This window comes from Peromyscus leucopus, chromosome X, assembly GCF_004664715.2.
Source record: "Peromyscus leucopus breed LL Stock chromosome X, UCI_PerLeu_2.1, whole genome shotgun sequence".
Taxonomy (NCBI): Eukaryota; Metazoa; Chordata; class Mammalia; order Rodentia; family Cricetidae; genus Peromyscus; species Peromyscus leucopus.
In genome coordinates this window covers 508,098-530,548 of record NC_051083.1, presented here as the reverse complement: position 1 = coordinate 530,548, position 22,451 = coordinate 508,098, and the positions used below count along the sequence as shown (strand labels likewise).

Here is a 22,451-nt window from a genome sequence, read left to right as displayed (position 1 = left end):
ATGTTTGATTATATCATCTGGATCTAGAATTTCCCCTCAGGGAAGTATTTTTAAAAACATATTATTTCATATATCTTATTTTAAACAGCTTTATTGAGATACATTTTAGTTATGAAAACCATCCATTTCAAGTGTACAATTTAATAATTTCTACTAACTTTACCAAGTTTTGCAGCCATTACCATAAATCAGTTTTAGAATGTTTCTGTACCTTTAATAAGATCTCTTGTGCCCTTTTCCAGTTAATTTCTACTCTCACCACTTGCCAGAGGCAACATTTTGAAAGCTTATGGTCATAAAATAAACGTGAGAGACATAAATCTTTTTCAGAGTTTTCCTTTTCTTTCTAAGTCAGTTTTGGTAAAGTGGGAAGTTCAGTAAATTTGTACATTTCCTTCTGTTACTCCTTTTTGGACATGAAATCATTCACATTATTTTTTAATGTCTAAGGTCAAGACATGGACTCTCCCTTTAGACTGGCAATCTCTGTGCTCAACTCACTCGTCTCCTGTTGTTCTTCATTTGTACAGTCAAGGAGTCAATTTTACAGACCAGCTTCTGGCATTTCCGATTTTCTCTCTACTCTTTTTTTTTTTCTTCATTGGAGTGTCATTCATTTTTTTAAAATCTTTCTGTGTTTTAATGTACAGTTTAGGTGATTGAATTTAAATTTTTTTCTGGTGTCAGGATTTAGCTGTCAGTATCTCCGTAAGATCGGTGGCTCACATTCGACAAATTTAGAAAACATACTTTTATTTTGAGTCTTATAAAATATTTTCTTCTTTGTATTTCTTTTGCATGGCTCTTGGGTTTGGGGAGGGTTATGCAGTTTCATTTTAAATACAGGTTCACTTTCTAGGTAATATTTTTGTTGATTTTACTTTAATTTCATTACTGTCAGAATAAGTTTCATCCTTTAAAATGTATTAAGATGTGTTTTAGAGAGTAATATGGTGGGAGGGGCTGTTATGTTTTGATTGGTGTTCTAGGAAACTTCAAGATCATTTCCCTCACAATGTACACCTGGTGCTATATGGATACTTTGGATTAAGGATACTGTATTTCCTGTTGTTTTTCATTTTTAGGCATTCATTTATTTAGTTTTTTAAAATTGTTTTCAACTATCTCACCACACACTTTAAAATTGTTGAACCGTTGAGGAAATTGTTAATTACATCATTTATGATATAGTCATATGTGTGGAAGTCAGAGGACAAGATAGAGGAGTAAAATTTCTCCTTCCACTATGTGGGTCCCTGAGGTAGAATCCAGGTCCAGATGCTTGGAGACAAGCCCTTTACCCAGCTGAGTGACCTCACTTTCCCATAAAATGCTCAAGGTTTTAAAATATGTTTTGAATTAGTTCCCTATTGCTATGTTTGAAGAACAAAGATTTAGTGGCATAAGCCAACAATAATTTACCTCACTGTTCTGCACATCAAGTGCAGTGTAATCAGGTCCACAGATTCCCTTCTTAGTATCACAAGGTTGAAGGTATCAGCTAGCAACCCATTATCTGAAGGCTTTCAGGAAAGAATCCCCTTCCAGCCTTCTCTAGATTGTTAATAGATGTTGGCTCCTTGAAAATGTAAGAGTGATATGCCTGCCTCCATTCTGGCCACCTTCCAAAAGATACAGAGTGTCTGGGTCCACTCTCAGGTCCTTGTATAGGTGCCTTTCTCTTGAAAGGAAAGAGTATCATTTGAGTGAAATCCCCTCTCCTGCTTGCAACCTCTGCCCTTTTCTTTTGTCTTTTAAGGTGCTTATGTGATGTCAATAAACTCACTGGATAATCTATCTTTGAGTCAATCGATTAATGTTTTTTTTTAATTGCATCTGCAAAAGACTTTCCTCCATATAATTTCAAAAGTCATTGAAGGAATTTCAGTAGTCTGTTTAACTTGCTGTTTTATTGCATTTGTGGGCTAATTCAAAGTTGATAATTTCAAAATCTGTTTTATTAACTAGGTATTTTCCCCCATTTTATAAATGTCCTCATAATATTTATTGAATACTAAATAGCATAAATCTATCGCAGGAAAGTGGCTGCATTTTACTGTCCACTAAAGGCCATTGAACTTGTAGAAATGTTTGTAGAGGATTTGCCAGATTCAAAAGCCCTGGATTTATCCCCAGCACTGCAAGAAACCAGGTATGGCAGATGACTGTAATGTCAGTACTTGGGAGATGAGAGACAGAATAATCAGAAGGTCAGTAAGGCCATCTTCAGCTATGCAGAGATGAGTATAATACACTGAATCTTAAGACTCTTTAAAGACTCATCATATATACTTAGTGCTTACTATATTTTCATTTTATCTTCCCTAAAATGATCATTTGGTGCTTACCATTATTTTCTCAAGGTCAGTAGTCATATGGAGAGCTAACTTGAAGGCCACTGCACTCTATTATCACCAAGTTATAGATTCAGTAATTCATTCTCACGGAAATCTAATAAGCAGTATCTTCTTATATATTTAATTATCTGCTTATCTTTAAGCTCTAACTGTCTAAATTAGCACCCCTGATTATGAGAGAACAAACTCAAACTAGCTTTTCAAAAGGATGGGACAGCCAAAGGTGGTGAAGTGTGTCTGTAATTGCATCACTTAGAAGGCAGAAGAAGGAAGATCAGGAGTTCAATGTCGTTGCCACCAACACAGCAAGCTCAAGGCAAGTTTGAGATACAGGAAGCCCTACATCAAATAAATTTAACAACAAAACAGATGGAAGTAAGTGAGTAGGAAGATGGAAAGCTCAGTGGTAAATGGAGCTAGACCCGTGCCTGAACTCAGCATCTCCCATGACCTTGCTGGGGCTCTACCCTTTGTTCCACACCTTAATCTTCTTCCCTTTGTGGTTTCATTTAATTCTCTGACATTTTTTTGTTCATATTGTAGAAATGGCAGCTCCCAGAAATCTTTGGTCTCTATCTTCATATATAAATAGCTAAGAGAACTGCCTCGTTTGAGTTTCATTATATCAAAATCTAAGTTCCTCTCCTGTCCTAACTTATCAGCCTTACTGAGAAAAGTGACTAAAAGAGATGTGTTTTCAAAGGAGTGGTTTTCAATGTTGTCAGTGTAAGAGAAGTGACTTCCCATTCTCTACCAACTTAAGGAGACACTGAAAAGATTTGGGGAATGGGAGGGGATATAAGTTCTTGCAGGCTGGCTTGTCTAGAAACCAACACAGGGAAGAATTTTTGCTTGGCAAGTAACAAGTCATTTTGCTATCTGTTTCACATCTATAGAAGGGATACATTTTTTGAAGGGCAACAAAATATTATAGGGAAGGGGAGGTTTAGCATTACCCAAAGAATCACGTTTGCAACTGATTTTCTCTAAATTCAACTGACACTCTCAACCAAAGGGCAGGTAAAAAATGTTCTCCTTCTATGGTCAAAGGAGAAAGCGATTAGATTATTGAGGTCTCCTTTGGTTCCGAATTAGATTCTGTTTGTGGTTTTAAAGCCTCTACACCTAGACTGGCCCATGAGATTTGAGAGATGCAACAGGCAAAATCTATGAATTAAGCACATTGCATGAGAGAGAGAGAGAGAGAGAGAGAGAGAGAGAGAGAGAGAGAGAGAGAGAGAGAGAGAGAGAGAGAGAGAGAGAGAGTGCCTGTGGAGCATCTTAAGGCCAGACAGAAAGCACAAAAGCGGCATGGCATACAGATAACTCAGAAAGCAACCTAAAGGCACAAAAGAAATGAACCAATATCTGTTATGCTCTGTCCAGTCTATCTCCTGGTCAATAAAAACAATGATAGTAGTAATGTAATATGTTAAATGTACATATGTTGAGGACTAAGTTGATATGTTCTAGGGACATTTGAAAAGCAGAAGGTCATGGTAATGCTTATCCATAGAAAATATTCAACCTTAACACAAATGCATTAATATAATATTTATTAATATTGAGATAATTTTAGCATATTTATTTTCATTTTGTGCATCTGAGTGCTTTACATGTGTGTATATATGTTCAACATGTGTCTGATTCTAAGGAAGTCCAGATAAAGTAACCCGAATTCATGAAACAAAGTTACAGATGGTTGTGAGTCACCATATGGGCTCTGGGAACCTACCACAGATCCCCTCGAAGAGCAGGAAGTGCTTTTAACTGCTGATCCATTCCTCTGTGGGAACCACATGCACAAGGTGCCCATACATACATAAAGGGAACACTCAAGTACATTAAATAAAAATTAAAAAAAAAACATTTAAAATGGAGCTGATCTAGAAAACAAAATTGAACAGCAGTAGCAACAGCAAAAAATAGGATGGAATTCTTATAACTCAATTAGATGGTTTTTGTGAGGCCATGAGTAAAGATGAATGCTTAGACAGAATCAAGCCTACAGACACGCTTTATAATATATCATCTTTGGCCAAAACTAGATTCTCCTCCTCCTGCTAAATATGCCCTTAGAATGGTGGTTATCCAAGTTCTACCTGAACTATTTCTATGGGTAGATTTCAGTTTATCTACTCAATGCTAAAATAGAGTACCTAATATGAAAGGTTGAATTCTCCACTGTGGCTAAATATAGAAAAACAAATGTGATGATGTGGGTTCTAAATGCATAGTGATTCTGCAGGCTTAGTATCACTTGTAGTTTCTCTGGTAACAGACTTCATGTTCTATGTGATTCAGGTATGCTAGTGTCTAGTTACAAAAAGGAGCTCAGTGTCTCTCACCTACTTCAGGCAGTTTATGACAGTAGGCTCAGTTATTGGTCTGAGAATGAGGTCTTAACTCTAGAAGAACCAATCTAAGCTTTCATGAAAGTTGATCAAGTGCCTCAAGGTTAGGTGAGGCTGTTTCAGTCTTCCAATTTTTTTTCTATACAAGAGTGTTTCAAAGAACATTTATTATCCATTATATTCCAGATACCACACATATTTCTTCTTTGTTTATTTTTGTTTCTGGTTGCTTCCAGGTAAAAGCAGCAGAGTAAGAGAATCAGTTTTGATTCACTCAACACATGAGCAAATCTTAGAAACAGACAACATTGAAAACATTGTCCTTGATGAAGAGATAACTAACACCCCAGTTCATATCCTTAAGGATCTTACAAACACAATCAATGTACTACAAGGGATATAATTCTGGCTGCCAGATGTTTGGAGAGAATGAAAAGAGAAAAGAGCGATATCTTAGGGTTACCATTGCTGTAATGAAACATGATGATCAGAAGCAAGTTGGAGAAAAATGGTTTGGCTTACAATTTTTGGCTTACACTTCTACATCATAGTGCATCACTGAAGGAAGTTATTAACAAAACAGTGAAGGAAGCTGGAGATGGGAGCTGATTCAGAGGACATGGAGGGATGCTGCTGACTGGCTTGTTCCATATGGCATGCTCAGCCTTCTTTCTTATAGAATCCAGGACCACCTGCCAGGGGAGACATGCCCACAATAGGCTTGGCACTTCCATACCAATCACTAAGAAAATGCCCTACAGGCTTGCTTACAGCCCAATTTTATGGAGGAAATTTCTCAATTGAGGCTCCCTCCTCTTCAGTGACTGTAGCTTCTGCCAAGTTGATATAAAACTAGCCACCAAATGAGGTAACCTTTAACAAATGGCTACAAGATATTCATGGAACTACCATGAGCTATGAGAGGAGAATGGTAGAGAAAGACATGGATGAATACCTGCACAGGTGAAAGCTGGTTATTACTTGTTATTCATCTCTCTGAGTACTGTTTGGCATCAACTTCCTAAAACATAATGTGAAATTAAAAATAGGATTCCATCTCTGTCAAAGATAGCCCAAGCTACTGGTGTTTAAACTCAGCAGCCCTTGTCATCGTGTCCCATAGTAGGCCTTTCATTTGTTTCATTTGCTTTTTCTTCTCTTTCAATTTAGATGATTATATCTTGACAGAATCCTACCCAAGCCATTTCAATCTGGGGTTTGATCTAAAGCATGGCAAAAGAAGAGTAACTACAGACAGTTTTTTTTTTTTTTAATTTCAAACAATAGAAAGAAACTACCATGTAAATGGAAAACAACAAAAACAATCCTTCAAGTGGGCCTGGATCTGGAGCACTCATGTACTTTAATGGAATACCTTTCTATTTGCCTGTTACTATGTGTCTTTCTGTATGTGTGCCTCTGTCCTCTAATCTCCCTCTCCTTTACTTCTTCCCCTCACCTCATTCATGTCATCATTGTCTATATCCATTTTATCCATGTGTGTCTCCATCTTTCTCTGTCACCCTCACACTTGAACTTGTTGTCATCACTGCCCTCTATCTCTTAGTCTGGGATTCAAAAAAGTCCCCGTTCCACAGTATGTAGAACAGGGGCCATCGTCAAAGGCACAGACCTGCAGCAAACAGCAGGAGCCATCATGGAATAAAGTTAGGTTGGGTGTGCATTTTGTGTAGTAAGGCATCCAGCCTGAGGGTGACTGATATGCATATTGAATATAATTTGCATATGAATCACAGTACAGTTTTGTAGAAGATGACAGTAAAATATCTTGTACTTACAAAATCAGAAGGGCATAATAGTTTTCCAGAAAGGAAACATGAATTCTGTTGAGCAGAGGGCCTAATTTTTCCTAATTCACAGACATGTGTCTAGTTCCAGTGACAACCCCCACTCCCACCCCCACCCTCATGTCTCCATCCTGGCTGCCCCACCAGGATGAGTTCTGCAAGACTCTGGTTGAACTTTATTCCCTCAGTTGACCTTGACACTATGGCTAGAGGAGCAGATGAACTATTAAGCCACACCTAGATTATAGGAAGAAGGCTCAGTTCAAAAAAACCATAAAAATTGAAATAGAGAGGAATATGTCCTGAAAGAAAGTGAAGGACTGTCCCTATGGGAGGAAGAATAGACAGCAGAAGCACCTGACCTAACCCATACAGTCCTCACCGCCAGTAAATGTTGGCGATGGAGTTTGGAGATCTTTGTGCTGTTTTCCTAAGCATAAAGCAACAGAGAATGTTGGCCTAAAAAGAGCACCGTAGCCAAAGGGACGTGGCCTATTTTAACAAAGTATTTGATTTAAAAGATAAGTTGGAGGGCATCCAACTCAATCTCATCATTTTCCCAATGGGAAAACTAAAACTCAGGCAGAGGCATTGAAATGCCAAGGACACACAGGTAGTTGTTGGTGGAGGCAATATAACAGCATTGTATTTTATATCTAAGTTTTCCCACCAACAACACGAAGCATGGCCTTGTTTTTGGCTTTCTTTCCACCCTCAAATGTGTATAGTATAGCTTTTATACACTCCAACAGAAGGCATCACCAACAGTTAGGTTAAGGTCCCAGAGAAATTTTAAATTTCCCTGTAACAAAGCTAATGCCACTTGTTGCTTTAAAGGGCTAAGTTTCAGTGGGGGTACCTTCCAGGAGGCACTGCAGTGGAACCTGCCTTAACATTCTGGCTTTGTTCCTAGAATTCCCAGCAAGGAAAGTGAAAAACATGTTCAAGGAGACTTCTGCAGCTCCCCTTTCTTCCTCCTACCCTCACCTCTTTCCTGCTGTTCCCTAACAAAAAAAAAATCCTGTCACCAGCCCAGAAGTATCTCTGGAAATAGGTAGGAGGGAGCCTTACACCTGTCACCTCAGCGCTAGTGGGGCAAGTGCTGGAGTTCTTAGTTGTTTCTTCTCTTGTAGAAAGAAAAGAAAAGACACCACACCGACAGGATCCCAGTTTCTGCTGCAGACCTGCTGAGGAAGGTGGACAGTTCGGTGGCCAGCATTAGCCTTTAGGAAGATCCAGGGTGCAGTACCATCCCTTAGGCTTCCCCTTGGCTTCAGCTTTCCTCTAAGCTAGAGGGTGCCTTCTCCCGGAGAAACTGATAGTTAAGTCACGAATCAAGCTACTGACTGTCCTGTATTTTTCTGAGCATAAGCTAGCACAAGAGTGCCAGTCATCGAGACTGGGGTCTCCCCTCCTCCCGCCCGCCCTCTTTCAACTGGCTGCTCCACTTCAGGACTGCCTCTCTTTCTACTAGAGCTGAGAGTCAAAGGCTCAGACTTTGGGGCTCCGAATCAGTCAGTCCCCATATCCCCATCTCATCCCAAGTGTAGGTCTGCGGTTCCTAGAACATGGGCGTGGGTGTTGGTGGACCAGAAGCTTCCATTCCAGAGTTGGAGACAAGAGCTTCGCTTGGTATCCTGCTATCCTGAAATCTGTGGCTTTCCTGGGGACCACGAAACTCCCCTGGAGAGGCAACCTCCTTGCTCCCGGGCCACCCACCCATTCCTCCACCCCCCCTTACCTCAGCACGCAGCCCCTCCCTGCGTGATGATGCAAACCGGTGGGGAGGGCGGGCGCTGGGAAGGGTGGGGAGAGATGGATAGCAAGCAAGGGAGGGAGAGAGGGAGTGGGAGGAGGAGGAGGAGGAGAGGGAGCCCAACGACCATTTAAAGCGATAGCAATCCCTGCCCTCTCCCCAGTGCTTGGCTGTTGGAGAGCGCGAGCCGCTAGCCGGGAGCGCAAGCTCGGCGCACGGGCCAGCAGAGCCACAGCGCCAGGTGCCCAAGGCTAGCTGGCGCCCTGGGACCCCCCACCCTCTCCCGCTGCACCTCCTCCGGCTCCTCCACCCTCTGTGCCTACAGAAGTCCCCGGGCTTCCCCCAAAGGAGCTCACCTCGAGAAGCCCGGACTTAGGAGAACCCACCAGCATTCCCTCCAGCGCCGCCGCCGCCACCGCAGCAGCATCCGGAGGAGCGGCATGGTCCAGCTGGGGAAGCTGCTCCGTGTCCTGACTTTGATGAAGTTCCCCTGCTGCGTGCTGGAGGTGCTCCTGTGCGTGCTGGCGGCGGCGGCGCGCGGCCAGGAGATGTACGCCCCGCACTCGATCCGGATCGAGGGGGACGTCACCCTTGGGGGGCTGTTCCCAGTGCACGCCAAGGGTCCCAGCGGAGTGCCCTGCGGCGACATCAAGAGGGAGAACGGGATCCACAGGCTGGAAGCTATGCTTTATGCCCTAGACCAAATCAACAGCGATCCCAACCTGCTGCCCAACGTAACGTTAGGCGCGCGGATCCTGGACACTTGTTCCAGGGACACTTATGCGCTCGAACAGTCGCTCACTTTCGTCCAGGCGCTCATCCAAAAGGACACCTCCGACGTGCGCTGCACCAACGGCGAGCCCCCGGTTTTCGTCAAGCCAGAGAAAGTAGTTGGAGTGATTGGGGCTTCGGGGAGCTCCGTCTCCATCATGGTAGCCAACATCTTGAGGCTTTTCCAGGTAGGGGGGCGCTCCCTTTGGGGAGGAGCATTCTGTGGCTCCCTGCGCTCTAACCTTAAAGGCTGGTTTGGACTTCGTGGGTTGCAGGGGTCAGGCCAGCACTCCGGCATTTCTTCCCTGGAGATCCTGCCGAATCCCTCCCACCCCACCCAAGGAGGTATCTTCCTTGCTTAGTTTACTCCTCTTTCATGTCTTCCCTGTCCATGCTCCACTCCATCCGACCTGACTCCCCGGATTTATGGTCCCATTTACAAGAAGCAATCTTCGGAAAAACAAGGCGATGATTTAAATGGGTTTGCATTAGAGTGAAATATGGTCGGAAACAGGCTTGTAAAAGTGCCTGGGCTCCTAGGGGAGCAGGTTAGGCACACGGAATATGAAAAATGAGAAGATGCTCTGAAAAATGGCATTTCTCAACTCCCCTGCTTCCCATGCCCAAGCCACCTAGGAAACCTCGACTCCGTGGAAATATTCACGAAGACCTCAAGAAGCCCCTTCTTCAACTGAGGGCTGGGGTTTAGCCGCATGTGGATGCTAATTGCCCATCTCTTTGGGGTTGAATTTCCGACCTGTAGCCGGTCTCCATCAGAGGCATGGGGTACCCGCCCCACTAGGGAGACCCCGCCTGCTGACGTGATCCCCGCAGAGTTGGTTTCCTCCTGGCAATTTTTGTGCACCACCTAAATTGCATTTGCAGTCCGGCCAGTGGCAGGAGCAGGGCGATCAGCTAGCTTTCTGCTGCCACTTCAGACCTCAGCTGGGGATGAGCTCATGCTAACTGCGAAATAAAATCGCTTTCACTGACTGCTCCCTCTACTCCCAGTCCCTCTCCCTCACTAATGCAGCCCCACACCCGAATCCCAGGCTCTGAGCTTGGAGATAGAGTCTGCTCTGCCCAGGAACAGTGGGGTGTACTGGGGCAGGGGAGCATGCAGGTCTCATGTCCTGGGTTCCAAAACAGGAGGAAGGCAGATCCAGGACTGATGAGCAGTGGGTCCAACTGCAGTGCTCTGCCTCTGGTCCCTGCAGCTTCAGAACCCGTGCCTCCTTGGCTGCTCTGAGTAAAAATGGATGGCTTTGAGGGTTTTGAGTTTGCAGAACTCTCCGACCGGGTCTCCGTGTATGTTTTTTTTTTTTCTTTCTGTTTCTTTATTTGGTTATCCTTTTTAGACCCCTCCTCAGGGTCCCTTCTCAGCCTCTATTTCCTTCCCTTATTCCCAAGTTCTTGCCTCTTGTCAGTTCTGCTACGACTTTGCTAATCCAAGGCTTGCTCCCAGGTTTGGTAGTAGCCAAATCCAGCCAACCTTTTCTGTTAGTTGTGCAAGATGATCCCTTCAGGACTTTGCTGCCCAAGTCTAAAAAGTGACTCTTGCTCGCATGTTTCCCCTAAGAGTGTGAATTTTAAGAGGGGCCTGCTGATGATGGTCAGGCCAGCACAGAACCTGCCTGATCTACAGGAGTGGGAAGTTTGTAGTCAAGCAGCAGAGGTGCTCACCTGAAGCTAGTGAGGCCCCTCTGATCTCTGGAGCATCCTGATTCTTCCTGAGTGTGCCAGCATGGAGACTTCTTGCTGCTCGCACTCCCCTAAAGTGATTTGAGGGCAACCTTAATGCTAGGTTGCTTGCATTCTGGAACAGCCCCTGGCTTTTGTCATGAAAACTCAAAAGAGTTTCCTTCATCTCTGAGCTTGAAGCTGGACAACTTGGGGGTGGGGATGCTGTAGCTACAGAAAGGATGAAAAGATGAGCTGAGACAATACCTGAGGATGTTTAGTGTGTGTTAGTGTGTGTGTGTGTGTGTGTGTGTGTGTGTGTGTGTGTGTGTGTGTGTGTGTACCCTCCCAAGCCTTGAGGGGTGGACTGCTCATTCTGGATTTAGCATTTTAGTGTTATTTCTCTGCCTGCTTTTCTCCTCAATGGGAACATGGACATCATCCCAGCTGGGCCTATGTGTCTGAAACAGAGTGAAATATTTAAGTTAAGAAAGTCATTGCAGATGAAGCTAGGGACAGTGTGCAAAGGGACTCCAGGGGGAGCTGATTTCTCTTCAGTTGCATTTAAAACTGAGGCAACTTCCAAAGAAACAAATGGCTGGTGTTCTACCCCCTCCCCTGTTCTCTGAGCTGGGGAGGGATGGAACCTAATGCCAGTGTGAACAGTGTGGGTTGGGACTAAAACCATTCAGGGAAAACACTGTCATTTTCCTCTAATTTGCAAATTGCAGCTATTCATGTTGGATTGTAGAGCTGAGGCAAAAGAAGCCCCGATTCTCACCTGCAGTTTTAGAGAAGAGGCTGACAGTGAGAGGGATGCTCCAACTTGTGGCGTGTGCTGCAACCTGGGCATAACAGTTACTATGCACCCTTCTTTAGCCATTCCTCATGTTGAAGTAAGTGTGTATGTGTGGCATGCCCGTGCATGCACGAACACAGATATGAGCATATATCTCAGTGTGCTTCTCTGTCTGTGTATTTCACGTAGATATTTTTAGTGGCTTTTTTTTTAAAATGTGGTTTTAGAATCCCCTAGACTGCAAGTTCCACTAGTTTTCCAGCTTCTGTCAACCTGCAGCATGATTAAAGAGAATAAAGGTAGAATAACAGTAGGCTCCTTCAAAAAGAGGAAGAGGAAAAGGCGAGGAGGTGAATCTCCTCTGGAACCATTGGGTTCTGTTCAATTAAAATTGTCCTATATAAAATAAACTCCTCCAAATGACTGAATTCTGAGCTTTACAGTGATTTGAGTTTTATTCTTTGCTCTGGTCCTCGTGGGTGGCTGTGGGGACCATGCCAAACTGATCACTTGAGATATGAATTTATAGTGAGATGAGCCTGTAGCCTGGGGGAGGAGGTACTTGCAGACTAAATGAGGGGATGCTGAGTGCTGGGGGCCAGGAGGAAGTAATGAGATACTCAGAGATACAACAAATGCTGTTACTGCCAGCACAGCCAGGGCAGAACTGTAAAATGCAGACCTGAACAGGGATGACTACTCAGATGTAAATATTGCCTTTCCCTCCCTCGGAATTCTCTTCTTACTGGTGTGCAAGGCCAGTGATAGGACTGGAAAGTCAGGTCAGTCTCTCTTTCTCTTCTCTCTCTCTCTCTCTCTCTCTCTCTCTCTCTCTCTCTCTCTCTCTCTCTCTCTCTCTCTCTCTCTCCTGTATCTTTCCTGAATAGGTTAGTAAATGACATGTCTGAGAACAAGAATCAGATCTAGTAGGTCTTTCAAATCCAGGAATTTGAGGCTAATGAAATTAGCTTGTGGCCAGGGCTCTGCCAAGTAGAATTAAATCACAGCAACTGCCCCGCGATGCATTTTCAGCCTCAAAGAAGCATTGGGGAGGAATTTCTGGAGATTTGTTTCTGAGCCTGGGCAGAATAATACTCTCTTAATGCTCAGAAAGATTAAACATAAATTATTACTGACGAGGAGTAACATATTTTTAAAAACTAATCACAGGATAGGGATGGCTTAAAGTGGGGAGGTTACATAATGTGGTGGCTGAAAGATGAATTTCCCCTGAACAGTTTTTCATAGCCATAAGTGAGAAACATTACAGTGTTGAGGAAGAAGATCATTGTGATCAAGGATCCTTTTTCGATGACTTTCACATCCTGATTCTAACGGAATACTATTTTATGTGCATTGGCATGATCTAGGCTGTGAGCTCAGAATTGTATGGCATCTGTTCTCTCTGTGAGTGTGTGTGTGTGTGTGTGTGTGTGTGTGTGTGTGTGTGCAGTTTTTTGTTGTTGTTGAAATAGCTAGCTTGAAAAATTGTACCATTATTGAATGTAATAGTACAAATCTAAGCCTATGAACTTTGTATCATAAATGAAATTCATCTGCAAGTGTGTCAATGGTTTCTTTCCATTTACTGGAACTTGCATGTAACATTAATTCTTTAGGACACTATTTTATACTTAGATGCTTATCTTCATTCTCTCTCTCTCTCTCTCTCTCTCTCTCTCTCTCTCATCAATTCATAGTGTGATGTTGGATTACTCTAGGTGGGGGAAAGGGCTTCTTTTTTAAAGCAACTCTAACCTACTCTTTAAAATCGCATAAATATAGGTATCACTGCCATTTGGATCATCCCTGAAACAACCTCTGCCTCCACACTTACTGTGTTGTAGGAAATTTACCTAACAGATGGTGAGTGGGAAATTTTTAAAGGGGCATTTTTAAAAGAGCAGAGAGGGAAGAAATCAAAACGTCCACATGCTATATTTGAAGCTACCTTCATGTATATTTTATGCATATACACTCCATTTAATTAGGATGTCTCTGGGCATTTTTTTCTCTTAAAATAATTGAAACAAAGGTGGCATTTAGGTAAATTTCACAGACATTTTGAGTATAAAAAATCAAAAGTGTTTTGCTTTCAACATACGTGCAGGATATATATGATCTAAAAAGACATTAGGTGAATTACACCATGTATTCTAGTGCTATGAATGCCACTCCTGTTACCCTAAATATGTCAGTTAATTTGTATAGGCCTCATTTTCTTCATCTGGATTCTACGTTTAAATTTTAGGTTCTAGGGGCTGGGAAGATGGCTCAGTGGGTAAAGTGGTGACTGCAAGCATGGTGTCCTGAGTCTGGATCCACCAAGCACAAGCCAGGCATAATGAACTCCAGGTTCAGTGAGAGACCCTGTCTTAAAAAATTAGGTAGAGAAATGTTTGAAGAAGACACTAAATGTCTACCTCTGGTCTGTACACACACGTGCTGTGTGCACACATACTCACACATGCATGAACATGTTCACATGCACATACAACAAACACATATACAGGTAGAGTCTAGTCCCTGGAAATGTCTAATCATCTTGTTTAGTTTGCATCACACTGGCTTTTAGAAAAACCCAGGACATCATTTTTTGCTCTTCCACTTTGAACTTAGGTCCATTTACCAAAAATCATAGGCATTAGAAACGCTCAGGATTATACTAGCAGTTAAATCTTTGTCCAGTGACCTACCCTATCTTGTCTTATAATAACTTTAAGCCTCTTTGTTTAGAAAGGTGTAAATAATGAGACCCTTCTTATGTCCCAGTGTTAAGTCACATGGCTCAGGTTAAGTAAAGTAAATGACTAGTTTAGTTGTGGGCACCTGGGTCTACATATATCAGAATCCTCCCGAAGAGATTTCCGTCAGAAATAATGAGTATATTGTCTTTTCTCCCTGGAAGTTCAGGACTAGGGAATTGTGAGGTGGTGTGCCCAGGAGATGAGGCATCAACACCGGGAGACTTGATAGCCAATCAGACAGAGAAAAAGCAAGAGTGAGGAGAAGACAGGCAGCCTGAGTTTTCCTGACCTGGAGCCCCTAAGTCAATTGAATCTGAATCAAGATGAATTCCAGAATTTCTAGAAAATGCCTTTAAAACAGTGGCAAACAGCTCAGCTAGTAAAATCCTTGTCCTGCAAGCTTGGTGACTTGAGTTTGAATGTACGTAGAAGTGGAAGGATAGAACAGCCTCCATAAAGCTGTTCTCTGGCCTCCACAAAGGCACTGTGGTCCATAGACGCACATGCTTCATGTACACACACACACACACACACACACACACACACACACACACACACACTTTAAAATAATTAGAAGAAACACAATTATTGCCCTTGAGTTGAGTTCGATTTTTGATACCTATAGTGGAAGACAGTTTATTTCCTGTAGTGACTGGCATTCTTCAAGCTAAAATTAGTTTGTGATGTTTTCTTTATGCCCGTTTTTGAGTTGTTCAAAAGCACCATATTCTTTCTCATTCTTCATAACGTGAGTGGTGGTTGCATTTGCTTTTCACATTTGCAGTTGCTTCTTTCCTGTCTGCATGCAGTTGAGAAAGAAGGCAGATACTTTAGATGCAAACTGTAGCCCGTAGGCCTCCTCTCTAGGAGCTGTGGAGCCACACTCAGTTCCTTTCATTAAAGCAAATCTTTTGTTGATATCCCTAGGGCACAGAAGCATTTTCATTCTATAATGGAGTACAAAGTATATTAAACTCCCAGGTCCCTGTACAGTAAGCAACAAGCCTGACTCCACTCCTCGTCCCCTTTGACTTTAAATAGGTAATTAAGAATAGTTGCAAACTCATGTTCCCAGCAACTAAAATGCATACATGATCAGTATTTAGAGGACAACAATTGTACAATGTAAAGTCAGGCTAATTAATTAATGAACATTTCCAAACTGACATAACAACATAGATGTTACTCTGTTTAAAAAAAAAAAACATAGAAATAAATCCTTCTAAAAGAAAATACTTATCTGAGAGAAGTATCGTTATATTATTCTTAATAGTATGAGATCCCCATGGACTGACAGTTAACTTCTTTACCACTATATTTACTATTAAATGTTTCCTGAGCCATTACTGTATCATAGCATCAAAAAATAATGTATGCCACTTTACAATGATATGGGATATGTATCATATTTTGTGAGGAATTCTAATTTACTTTCAGTATTAGTAGTGATGATAGTAATTGTTAGAGTTCTCAATGTGAGTCACTGTGCCATGTACTTCTAAGAATGTCATCTCGGTTGCCACAATGATACGGCATGCCCATATTGTTGTACTACTATGCATTTAAAAAGGGGATTTCTGCAGTCCAAAGTCACCTACCTGGTTGACAGGCAAAGTTGACAGACTTAAATTTTTTTCTGTTAACACCAAAAAGTGAATCATTTTCCTTTTTTTCCCCACCCGCCCCCATGAATCACTTTTCATAGTGTTCAATTGTTATACAAATGCAGAGAAGCTTAAAAATGATTACATACTTCCCTACCTTGAAATCATGATGGTTTAAAGATATCCACTTGTCAATTGTTTACCTATATCTGTTTATAGAAATACTGAATTCCAATTGTAGAGCAAGATTGTGCAAACCCCTAGAAATTTACACAAACTCTTGTCACCCAGTGAAAGACATCTGTCCTCCAGTATTCAAACAGTGGCTAGGCATGTGGACACAAATACACAGTAAATGTCTCTTATTAAATAAATTAGAAAAGATGTTTCCTCCTGGTCCAATTCTGTGCCTGTCATTATGGATTGTGACAGTGTGTCCTAAACTTTATTTTATTCACTCCACTCTCTCAAGACCTCAAGTGAGGAAATCCATCATTTAGATATATGCGCCAAGTGAGGGGACTGTATTAATACAATTGCAGAAAGTCAAGTTGATGGAGCGCAGGAAGTACATCCTAATAAATGCAAAACTAATGTTTGTGTGGGCTGTGGAGGGAAGGGTAGGAATTTCCAGTTTAATGGATTATTTTGCCTCTTGCTCAGAAAGTGCTGCAGCTTAATAGTTTTATAATTGGTCATCTGCAAAATTCTCCATCTCTGGGTGTTATGCTTTCTTCCTGGAGCAGCTGCTGCTGCTTGTTCTGAGTGCTGATGGACGGTGTCAGCTAAGCCACATAGAAAGGCTCAGCCTGTTAGCAATACTGCTCAGAGGAGGCTCTTTCTGTTTGTTAAAACAGAGATCAAGCATTTTTATTGTGTCTTAAGCTGGACTTCTATGAAGGCAACAGATCAGGCAGACATCACAGGAATGGTTCTCATTAGAAACCCCTTCCTATCACTGACTGCTCACAGTCAAGTTCAAGAATTGGATCTAAGTTTAAATGTATACGTGCCACGTTTTTTTTCTACTGACTTGCTCAAACAGGAATCACTCTTATCATCAATGACTGTATCTTTCAAATGAGCAAAAGAAAAAAAAAACATTCCTGGGCCCACAAGATGGCTTAGCAGGTCTAGGAACTTGCCTCCAAGCCTGATGACCTGAGAGATCCCTGGAATTCACATGGTAAAAGGGGAGAACCAATTCCAACAAGTTGTTCTCTGACCTCTGTATAAATACCAGGACATGCATACACCCGCACACTTACATATGTCTATACATTATACACATAATGATAAATACTTATAAAACAATACCTATCTGATGGAGTAATTGTGAAGATAACATGGAATAGGTATGTAAATGGTTTAGTACTAAGTTAAACATGCCCTCTGTGTTCAGTAAATTTCATTATTGTTGTCTTGTAATTAGGTGTTACGACTGCCAAATAATCAAGATTATTAAATTTGCTACAGAATAGCTATAGCAACAATAATGTGTTATACTCTTCACTCTGCTTTTTACTAGAATGTCTCTCTATAATATAATTTATATTGTATTATATATACACATATATATGTGTGTGTATACTTAAATATATACATACATATACACTCACATACATATATGTATATGTATAAACACACATCTATATGTAGACTTTAATAACTGAGCTTGAGATTTTAACAATTCAATTCAATAAAACAATTTGTTAATTGATTAAAATGAATAATGAACTATCTGAAATTTTAATTTTTTCTCTCCTTTTCTCTCCATTTATTTCATTTAGTTTTATTTTGAAGATAGGATCTCAATATACTGTCCTAGATGACTTGAAGCTTACTATGTACACCAGGCTGACCTTGAACTTTCAGATGTCCTCCTGCTTTCACCTCCAGAGTAGTGAAATTACAGGCATGTATACCCTCCCCAGATAATTATGTTGTTTCAGGATTATGGAAGAGTTAATTGTGGACATCATTCAACTTTAGTTCAAATTTCATTCCAATAGTTAAATGCTTTCAGCTTTACTTCTGCTTTCTCTAGTTGTAATTTTACTTAGAAATTGTTACTAAGCCTCTTCTGTGTGTACATGTCCAACTACTTGGACATTCCATTTCAAAACTGTAAGGTTTCTCTTTCTATAAAAATCTCTCTCTCTCAGTGTGCACCATTGGTATTCATAGAAACAGGTGGTAGAGATGAATGCTAAAGCACATTAGAAACCCAGAAGTGTGAAAAAACAATGCAGAGCATAGTAAAGGGGAAGGTATATAAAGGAGGGTTCCAATTATAAATATAATATTCAGGATGGAATTGAAGGTTGATATTTGAGCAAGGACTGGAAGACAGACTTGAGCCGGCACATATCTTTCAGAGGAACACTGTTGCCCGGAAGCTGGAATGACCAGTGTCACAATTGTTAAGGCAGAAACATGGCACTGACATGTTGGATGATGAAATGGAGTGGAAGAAACATAAGCAAGATAGGAGGTCAAGGCTGTAATGAGCAGATGATGAAAGGCCTTGGATATTACTATAGGCATTTTGATTTTCCCTCTAAACATAGCCAGGGAGTGGTGGGATTTGAACAGAGGTGTGGGATGATCTGTGCTCTGCTTAAATAGGCTAACTATGTCTATGGTACTGAGGATGAGAGCAAAGAGCAGAGTGAAGGAGAACAGGTAGGAAGGAGAAACAGGTGACATTGGGCTGGTAGTTTTACCCAGGATGCTACCAGGAGAGATTTCAAAAAGATTGGTTTTGAATCTTGAGATAAGATTTCCTAGTGAGTAGAACATTGGATATGAAGGCAAGAAAGGAGAAAATGTTGAACCCAAAATTTGAAACTCAGGCTTCTAGAAAAGTGAGATTATTATTGAGATGTAAAAAGTGAGTTAGGTAAAGCAAGTCGAGGGATTCAGAATCAGCTTTGAAAATAGAATATTTGGTTTCTTGAACTCCAAGTAGAGATGTTCAATGAATAATTGGATATCTAAGTCTGAAATTCTGAAGAAGGATTTGGATTAGAGATGCAACTGTATAAACTAGAGATACTACATGCAACTTCAGGGTTGAGGATATAGCTCAGTGCTAGAGCACTTGCTTTTTATGTTGTATGATCCCCAGGATATCAACAACAATGACAAAGATGCTATCACAGTATAAATATTTAGAAGATACATTTTGTTTTTTTGTCTTTCTCCCTGTATTATTTGCTTTTCACATTGATGTGATGAGGTATCCCGATAATGCATCTTAAAGGAGAAAGGGCTTATTTTAGCTCGCAGTTCATTGTGGCTTATAGTTCACATGTCCTCATGACAAGAGTGTGAGGCTGTATTTCAGTGAAGATGAGATGAATGCTTATATCCTGCTAATTTTCTTCTTTTTGTTGGTTGAGGATCAGGCTTGGGAAATGGTGCCACTTGCCTTTAGAAATGGTGTCAACCTCAACCACCTAATCAAGATAATACCTCACAGGCCTGCTCCAAGGCTAATTGAATCTTAGTAATCTCTTAGAGGTGATCCTGGAGGTTTGTGGATCCAGATCCTCTCAGGTTGACCATCAACATAACACTAGCATAGTCTCTGATAATGTAATTATAACCATATTTTATAAGGCTTAGGTTGATTGTATTTGGGTGCCACTTTAATTCACAAATATTTATACTCTAATACTTATCATTATTATTTTATACTTCATTACTCTCAGTTGAGAAATTGCCATTTTGTACACATGTTGAAGTTAAAAGAAAGTTATGCGGGCATTCAAGAAAAGTAAAGAATGTACTTATTGTAAAATACCCACATAAATACTTACTTAGAGCAATTCCGACAGGAATTCTATATCTTTGCTTAACTTTTTAATTATTACATTAATTTTTATTTATATTTTGTTGTAAGCGATGGAACCCAGGACTTCCTGCATGATAAACACATACACTCCCCTTAAGCCATACCCACAGCTTCTCATTCAACTATGTAAAATTTTATTTATTGATTTCTTTTTAGTTTAAGAGTGTTGATCTTCATGTATGTATGTCTACTACCTGTGTGTCCAGTACAACCCCCAGGTCAGATGAGGGCATTGGGTTCATTGGAACTGGAGTTACAGATGTTTGTAAGCTACAAAGTGGGTACTGTGAACTGAACTCAGGTACTCTGCAATAGGAGCCAGTGTTCTCAACTGATAAGCCATCTCTCCAGCCCCCAAAGTCACCTTTTAAGCTGAAAACATAGTTGGGATAAATTTTATCTCACTGGTTTTAAACTTGCTTTAGATGTTAGATACTTGGAAGCTACCAAATAGCCTCTTTGGCTAAACCAAAATCATGTTTATTCATTCATTCAGCTACCAGATTTTGCTGTGAGCATGCATTGTACTCAAAATGCATGGCCATGTTGTCTCTACACATCTATAATTTTATTTTAACACTATCATTATGTAAGGTATATTTTAATTGTAATTATATCACATTTCATATCAACACACATCCATTTTTAGTGTTCAGGGGGAGAGCAGCATGTAGTGAATTTCATCAAAATATAGCATTTGAGGAACAGAACAGAGGGTAATTGTGTAATTCTCTATTCATTATAATTAAGCTGGATGGAGTTAGGATAATAGAATTAAGATTTAAAAAAACCCAACCACACACTGAGGCATCATAGCTCCCTCTCACTCAACCTTTTCACATTTGAGATTGCATATTTAATGTATTTTTGTGCATAAATCCTGAAACGGGACAATAGATGAATAGCAGGATTCAGATAGAAAAGTTGATCTACATAAATGAAATGTTGCTTTTTGGTTTATGATTTAGAGAAGATTTTCTAGTTTAAACAACAACTGGAACCACTGTTTTCTGGAAGAGATAAGTTTTAATGCCAAATATGTTGTTTCACCAGACACCTAGGGGCACATGCTTGCTGCCTACATTTTGCTTGCTGTTTCTTGATAACTGGTTACGGAGTGTGTCAGAAGACAGTGTCACAAAGCAAATAACTTGTTTTAAAATCATCCGTATTCCCTCACCTGTCTTTTCCCAATACTTCCTTGGATTTGTTTGACATTGGAAAGCAATAATGGAGTCTGGTAATTGTGATGTTTATTTCAATGAGAAGCAATAGAGCATGGAGTTAAAGATACAGGTGCTGGCTGTTCCCAGTGAGACATGTTTACAGCCCCAGCTCTGTGGAGCCTGAGATGGCAAGATGGTAAGTTCAAGGATAGCATGGACTACACAGTAAGACACTGTCTTAGAAGAATGTAGGTGTTAAACATAGCTGAACTCCCTCTTTTGCTAATCATTTGGGTACCCACTTAAATATCTAAGATTCACTATTCCTATCTTTAAATAATAATAATAGTTCTATTCTTATAAGACTTAAGTCTTATGTATAATGAACCATGTCAGACACTTAGTTCAGCCCATAGCACAAAATGTGTCATTGATAGTATTGGTCTTACTCTGGAATGTTGGGGCCTTATTGCAGTGTTCCATAACTCACCCCTGCCATGTCTGTGTACTGTGGTTGGGTTGCCATTTTTTTTTCTTTTTTCTTTTCTTTTTTTTTTTTTTTTTTTTTTTGGTTTTTCGAGACAGGGTTTCTCTGTGTAGTTTTGGTGCCTATTCTGAATCTCACTCTGTAGACCAGGCTGGCCTCAAACTCACAGAGATCTGCCTGGCTCTGTCTCCCAAGGGCTGGGATTAAAGGCATGTGCCACCACCGCCCGGCGTCATTTCTCTTGATATCTTTTTTTAAGCATCACTCTGACAGTACCAGGTTGTCACAGATATTGCTGTTCTCTGAAATAGTTCCTTGTTTGACAGGAGGATATGGGTATAGAAGAAAAGCAAAATCAAGGGGATACAATCATCATTCCTCTTCACCTGAGGAACTGGATATGGTAGCCAGGCCTCAGAATGAGAATAGAGCCAAGGACAAAATGCTTGATATTATTCCTTAGTAATTGAGCAGTAGCCAATTAGATAGTTTGGATGTGTTTTCATCATAATGACAATATAATCTTAGATGCTGAAACCTCTCTAAGCCTGAACCTTTACCTAATAGAAAATAATAATATTAGGATCTGTTACATACTGTTACTGTAAAGAATTAAGGGCACATATGGTTTGGCATACAATAAACACTCGGTAAATATTCCTAATGTGACTATATCCACCCCTGGTATTTTCACTAAATAGGTGAACATATCTAAAATCCTACCATTCGAAAGTTGTGCACAATCATTGGGCAGATAGCTACCTTTCTAAAGCTGCAAGAACTGAGAAATCCTTTAACTATGGCCCACTCATAGGCAGGGCTTGAACCGCACCAGTAACACCATCACCATCACTATCAACCTCACCATCCTCACCCTCCTCTCATCATTCCCCTAACCACCCTTAGAGCTTCCTTTGTTTTAGATGACCAGCTTATCTATCTGCTTCATATCATTTTGTTCTCCCACTTGTGTAGAAGAAATCATTGTTTTATATAGATAAAGACACTGAGGTATTAAGATAAGCAATGTGAATCACTGTAAGACAGATGTAGCCAGAGTGTC

General features: G+C 40.8%; 1 protein-coding gene across 1 annotated transcript in view; it reads left to right on the top strand.

The window, feature by feature from the left end:
• Positions 1–8,345: 8,345 nt before the first annotated feature.
• Positions 8,346–22,451, top strand: part of LOC114689663 (metabotropic glutamate receptor 7) — a 468,962-nt gene continuing 454,856 nt past the window's right edge. Inside the window, exon 1 of the mRNA XM_037198953.1 lies at positions 8,346–9,234. Within this exon, the coding sequence (XP_037054848.1) occupies positions 8,716–9,234 (519 nt within the window). The 5' untranslated portion in view covers positions 8,346–8,715. The remainder of the gene's footprint in view (positions 9,235–22,451) is intronic.